This window comes from Hesperophylax consimilis, chromosome 16 (genome assembly GCF_061612785.1).
Source record: "Hesperophylax consimilis isolate HC1 chromosome 16, BYU_Hcon_1.0, whole genome shotgun sequence".
NCBI classification, from domain to species: domain Eukaryota; kingdom Metazoa; phylum Arthropoda; class Insecta; order Trichoptera; family Limnephilidae; genus Hesperophylax; species Hesperophylax consimilis.
In genome coordinates this window covers 3,476,181-3,483,030 of record NC_142851.1, presented here as the reverse complement: position 1 = coordinate 3,483,030, position 6,850 = coordinate 3,476,181, and the positions used below count along the sequence as shown (strand labels likewise).

The 6,850-nt window shown below is 36.5% G+C and overlaps 1 protein-coding gene across 2 annotated transcripts; it reads right to left on the bottom strand.

Annotated features, from left to right (window-relative positions):
• Nucleotides 1-819: 819 nt before the first annotated feature.
• On the bottom strand, nucleotides 820-6,286 carry LOC149416566 (uncharacterized). 2 transcript variants are annotated; one of them, XR_016303430.1, is made up of 2 exons: nucleotides 1,927-2,295; nucleotides 820-1,336 (listed from the first exon to the last, which is right to left on the bottom strand). XR_016303430.1 is itself a non-coding variant. In XM_089641406.1 (2 exons), the coding sequence occupies exons 1-2, from the start codon at nucleotides 6,092-6,094 to the stop codon at nucleotides 1,030-1,032; spliced, it is 366 nt and encodes a 121-aa protein (XP_089497532.1). In that variant the 5' UTR covers nucleotides 6,095-6,286; the 3' UTR covers nucleotides 820-1,029. The 2 variants fall into 2 exon arrangements, 1 of the variants encoding a protein (XP_089497532.1); XM_089641406.1 differs by lacking the exon at nucleotides 1,927-2,295 and adding an exon at nucleotides 6,036-6,286.
• Between the last annotated feature and the right edge of the window lie 564 nt (nucleotides 6,287-6,850).

Sequence of the window (6,850 nt, the reverse complement as noted above, 5' to 3'; positions counted from 1 at the left end):
CCAAAAATAATGTATGCATGTGAAAGCCTTTAAGGCGATAATAAATAATACAAAAATAAATGATTTACAAGATTTATCTATGGCAATAATTTGTGAGTTAATGATCATTATTTAAAAGATTGATGAAGTAATAAAAGGATTAAAATTTGATGGGCTTGAATTTCGACTTTGCCTTTTTAAATTACTGAACGTCGAATAATTACCATTAACTCGCAAAAACACTTTTTATTTGTCTACCTCACAAGAATCCCAACCATCCGAAGTCATTAGGGTAACAAGTGAGGTTGAGATGAGAGAGGAAGTAGAGGAGACGGGTTTAGATAACGGTTAAGAAGTACCTGGCTGTTTAGTTTTGGTCATCAAACACTGTGTTATAATATTGGCCTCATTAAATTAATGATACCAAGAAATATAATTGATAAGTTTTATTCTTTAAAACACACATCACTGGTAACAAAAAACAACGACCCTCGAATTCCTTAATTATTTCATGGTTGTTATTGATCCGTTATTTAGAGAGAGAAGAGGAAGAAAATGGGCTTGCAAGCCTATTTATAACCTAATTAATTTGAATGTATTGGTATATATAATCACAATTATTGCCCTTAGGGGAGACATCTGTCGGATATTTCAATTACTCAATACAGATACAGGTGGCATTTTCGTTTGGTTTGATTCTTGGCTAAAGTCTGAACATGCTGCCAGGGCACGGAAGAATTTATTTTTTTTACACATAAACAATAAATAATTTTTTAAAAATAACCATAATATAAAAAAAAATAATTTGAAAAATAAACATAATATAAATATGGACAAATTAATTTGAAAAACAATCATGAGATGAATATGAACAAAAAGTTCTAAAATAAGAGAATCATAATATGAACAAGTTAATTCGATGTTCCTAGGTCATCCTTCAGGTAGGTTGCTAATTCTTCTCCTTCTTATGACTGCTAGCAAAAATTTGATGGTCCAAGGTCATCCTTCAGGTAGGTTGCTAATTCTTCTCCTTTTTATGACTGCAGGAACTTATTTATTCAGTCCGGGGGGTACATCGGGCGTCCCTGTAGCAATGCTTGAATCCCTTTCCATGGGTAATAAACATATTTTGCTGATAGGTCTCTTAAATGTTCCTTGTGCGGTTTTGAGGGTAACCACCCGCACTTTCCCGTCAGCTCCAGGGTGAGTAGCTAGGATCCTGGCTAGTTTCCACATATTAGGCGGCAGGTTGTCCTCCTTTAGTATGACCATGTCGTCCCTTTCAACAGTCCTGAGGCCCTTGTCTTCCTTCCATTTGGTACGTCTTTGTAATTCTGCAAGATATTCCAGTTTCCACCTGCACCAAAATGTTTGAATCAGTGCATTTAATTTTTGATATTGATTCAATCGATTATATTGTATCTCCCGAACATCCTTCTCAGAGATAGAAGCTATCCCTCCGCCAATCAGGAAATGATTTGGAGTCAAAGGATTCAGGTCAGTCGGATCGTTGGACAGAGGAGTGAGCGGACGTGAATTTAAACAGCATTCTACCTGACACAATAAAGTATATAATTGTTCAAAGGTTAAACTTGAATTATCGGTTATTCTTTTTAAATGATATTTGGCAGATTTCACTGCTGCTTCCCAGAGTCCAGCGAAATTCGGTGACCGTGGTGGAATAAATCCCCACAATATTGACAAATCAGCTAAATATTTTTGAATCTTGTCATCAGATTTCTTTAACTTATCATACAATTCTCTCAGTTGATTATATGCTCCCTTAAAATTGGTCGCATTATCTGAATATATTTTAAAGGGTTTGCCCCTCCGCGCAATGAAACGTTTTAAACAATTTAAAAAGTTGTCAGTGGTGAGGTCCGTTACCAGTTCCAAATGCACAGCTTTCGTTGAGAAACAAACAAAAATGCATAAATAAGATTTCACCAATGGAGCCTTCCTGGTGATACCGCTTTTCATCATGATAGGACCTGCGTAATCAATCCCGGTAACCTCGAACGGCCTGCTAGGTGTTATTCTGTTTTCCGGCAAGTCACCCATGATAACTTGACTGGTTACTGGATTTTTTCTGAAACATACTATACATTTATGTAATATTTGCTTAACAGTGGTTTTTCCGGCAATTGGCCAGAACTGTAATCTCACTAGAGATAACAAAGTTTGTGTCCCTGCATGTAAATGTACATAATGAAGATGTCGAATAATTAATTCTGTTAACTTATTATTTTTTGGTAAAATTATTGGATGTCGTTGCTGGTATGATAAATGTTTCGCCTTTGTTAGCCTGCCCCCGACACAAATTAATCCATTATTTATTAAGCGACAAAATGACGCTACGTTTATCCAGTGAACATTTATTACTCAAAGCCCTGAACTCATCCTTAAAATGGTAGCGTTGAATTATTGCTATTAGACGATGCAATGTATTGTCCAGCTCCGGCACGCTTAACCTCCCGGTTAATTTACATTTTTTTGTGTTACAATTATTAAAGAAACGCAATATATATGCAGTTACTCTCTTTAGCTTGTTGAGAGAGGAAAATTTTGAAAAGATGGCCCACTCCGTGACATTAGTAGACACGCATACCGCCTTGGTTTTTGTCTCTGGAGGATTTATACAGGAATTTTCTGGCTTCGGCCAGTGATCGGCCTCTCTTATTAGCCAATCTGGACCCTTCCACCAAATATCTGCTTGTAATAGTTTGTTTGCTGTAACTCCTCTTGATAAAATATCAGCGGCGTTTTCCTGCGATGAAACATGTCGCCAATGGGCGGGATCGCCGGCCTCTTGTATCTCGGCAACCCTGTTGGCCACAAAGGTATTCCATCTAGCTGGCTGTCCTCTTATCCAGCATAGTGCGATGGTAGAGTCACACCAGTAGTATGTATCCACCTCAACCATGTTGAGCGCTTCTTTGATGTTTTTTAATAATTTCGTTAACAGCACCGCACCACAAAGTTCCAATTTTGGCAGGGATATGCTTTTTAATGGCGCTATCCTGGACCTGGAAGATATTAACTGAGAGTGCATCTTACCCTCGGCGTCCCTGGATACTAGATACGCACAGGCTCCGTAGGCCTTTTCCGATGCGTCGCAAAAACCATGGATTTGTAGGCCGTTTTGACCCCACAAGATTCTTCTCTTTATTTTCAACTGGTTTATTTGAGATAAATTTTTCATGTAATTTTCCCAATCTTTTAATATTCCCTCGGGTATTTCTTCGTCCCAGGAAGTCTTAGATATCCATAATCTCTGCATAATTAGTTTTGCTACAACCGTTACTGGTCCTAGCAGTCCTAAAGGATCGAACGTTGAGGCGATGCTTGATAATATCCGCCGTTTGCTTTGTACGGTACATACTGGTTTTTTCACTACATATGAAAAGTAATCAAACTCACTGTTCCAGATTAATCCTAGTATTTTTTCTTCTTGGGGTTCTTTAGATATCAATCTTTGCATATCTTGACCTGGTTCGGAAGATAATTCTGCCGCGTTCGATCTCCATTTTCTTAGATTCATCCCTGCAGATTTTAGTAAACTGATTACCTGTTGTTTTAGAAGGTGGCACGATTCAACGTCATTTCCTCCCGTTAATAGGTCGTCCATGTAAAAGTCGTTTTCAATGACATTGCTTGCTATAGGAAATGAAAGTCTATTTTCAATACCTATTTGCTTCAGGCATCTTGTCGCCAGGAAAGATGACGGTCCTAATCCATAAGTCACTGTCCTTAGCTTGTAATGCTTCAAATCCTCATCCTGTGAAAAGCGCCAAACAATTTTCTGTAGATTCCGGTCGCTTTCCTGCACGTTTATCTGACGGTACATTTTCTCTATGTCCGCAGTTATGACTACAGGATGTTTTCTGAAATGTAAAATTTGCATATTTAAATCCTTTTGTATGTTAGGTCCGACCATCAGAGCATCATTAAGGGAAATACCAGAAGATGTTTTTGCCGATCCATCGAACACCACGCGAACTTTAGTGGTGGTGCTTGACTCCTTCATCACCGCATGATGTGGTAAAAAATATGATCTCGCATCGCATTCGGATTTTCGGCACTCTTCCATATGACCCAATTGTAAATATTCTCTCATAAACATGCTATATTGACATTTCAATTCTTTATTGGTGGAAAATTTTCTTTCCAATGTATGAAACCTTTTTTCAGCCATTGACAAAGAACTCCCTAGTTGGTCTATACAAGGGCGGGTTGGTAAGGCTACCGTAAATCTGCCCTCCGTGTCTCTACTATGACACTCTGTAAAGTTGACTTCGCAAGCCTTTTCTTCAAAATTCTGAGGTTTCATGGCATCCACCTCTTCTAGTTTCCAGAATCTTTCCATCTGGTTACCTATTTTATTAATGGCTAGATTACAATTAATTGATACTGGCCTTGTTTTAGTGATGATGTCGATCGCTCCGGAAACAATCCAACCGAGTTCAGTCCTTTGAATAGTTGGCCCGCCCTCCGTTAAGCGTATTCGATCATTATTCATTATTTCCCAAAAAACTTCCGCACCCAACAGGATGTCAATTGGAGACGTGACATTGAAATCTTTATCCGCTAGTTGCAAGCCAGATGGGATCTTCAACTCTTGTTTCCTGAAGGTCATTTGGGGTAGGTCGGTTGTTATAGCCTGCAAAATTTTCTTATTATAATCACTATTCACTGCTAACATGTCAATTGTAACTCTTCGATTGATATGTGTGATGCGATTTTGTATTCCAGACACCGGCGTATTTATTTTTTCTGTTTTTAATTTTAATTTTTTTGCAAAACTCTCTCTTATGAAATTCGATTGGGCGCCTGAATCCAATAATACCCTCGCTTTGTGTAAACGGTTGTCGCTACCTACGATATTCACGATCGCTTTAGATAATAAAATTATCTTTTCATTTTTATTTAACACCGTATGATTTGCCACTGATGTCGAGCTGTGTGCCTCTTCATTTGTGTTTTCACTATTTAATTCATTAACATGTATCAAAGTATTATGTTGATCACTTGCACAGATTTTACATTTGAATTTTTTTTTGCAATCTTGTGTAAAATGTCCTACCCTCAAACATTTGAAACAGGCTCGGGCCTTTCTTAAAAATTCTAATCTTCCCTGGATATTTAATTTGAGAAATTTTTTACAATAATACACTGGATGATTTTCTTTACATAGGATGCATCCGTGTTTGTTTGCTATCAATGAGACAGACAAATCTTTCTTGCGATCATCACGTGTTGTAACATTCTCGTAGGTAGGCCTTTTTTCTTGCAAATTTGTGAACTCCAGTACCTCAACACGTTTGGTTAGACATGTAATAAATTCTTTCAACGTTGGGAGTGCACCATCTATTGGCTGCTCTTCCCAAAATCTACGAGTTGATCCATCCAATTTATTAGATATTAAATATATCATAATCGCGTCCCAGGAATCAACATGTAATCCTAGATTTTTTAACGCTTCTAAATGTATATTAGCCTGATCAATAATATGCCTTAACGCGACTGGACATTCTTGTTTCATATCTTTTAACTGAAATAAAGATGCAACATGCCTATGAACTATTATTTTTTTATTCGCGTAACGTTCCTGCAGTATCTGCCACGCAGATTCGTAATTGTCGTGCGATATGGTCAAGGAGGCAATCAATTTAGCTGCGTCTTTTTTAAGGCACGATTGTAAATAAAAGAATTTTTGAGAATTGTTTAACGTATTATTTTCATGAACTAGTGCTTTAAAGGTCTCAGCGAATTTAGCATAGTCAGTAATTTCACCATGAAATTCAATAAGTTTCAAAGTTGGTAATTTAATTTCACATTTTTCATGATTTACTGAATTCAATAAACCTTTTGCTAATGCAAGTACAGAGAAATATTGATTTTCAAAGGATTCACGTTGACTTACGTGTTCTACCTCGTCATCCGAAAGTTCTTCGATTTGAGATTGAATTTTTTCAAAGTCATCTAACAATTTTTCGACCTTTTGATAACGTAATTCTAGTTCCGTTTTATCGAGTGTCTTTAAAATATCATTAAACCTTGTCAATTTCGCTTTCAAAACTCCACGCTTGTTGATTAACTGCTTTAACTTTTCCATCTTTAATGGTAAATAATAAACAATTTAACTTTTAACCTCAAACAACTGACAGTTTACGAATGAAAATACTGCGGTGTTAGTAAAAATGCTTGTCAGGGCTGACAACCTTTTAAATCAGAACAACCACTCACCACTGACAACTTTTTAAATCAGAAATTCGCTGAAATTATTTTGTAGCGAGATTTAATTTACCCGGTAAATTTGAACATTCGCGTGAATTATTTTTAATTAAATAAATCCAATGACAAAACTCTTACAATTGAGATGCTCATTTAACAATAATCGTATCAATTTGCAATGTAGGTAGCTATTAAAATTTTATGCAACTGAAAAATCAGAAACAACAATAATTTTTTTTTAATCTTTGTTGCATATTTAAATATTTCATTTGGGATAATTTGAAATAGGAAGGATTCGGGATTCGGTCACAGTTTTGATAGGATGGCGTTGGGATACTTATCTGATGATGATCTGCATCTTCTTTGGTTTTTTGCTGGTTCATATTTCGGCTCTTTCTGGTGCACGATCCGGCTCGAAGGACCATATGTTACAGTAATGGCCTCGTTAAATTAATGATACCAAGAAATATAATTGATAAGTTTTATTCTTTAAAACACACATCACTGGTAACAAAAAACAACGACCCTCGAATTCCTTAATTATTTCATGGTTGTTATTGATCCGTTATTTAGAGAGAGAAGAAGAAGAAAATGGGCTTGCAAGCCTATTTATAACCTAATTAATTTGAATGTATTG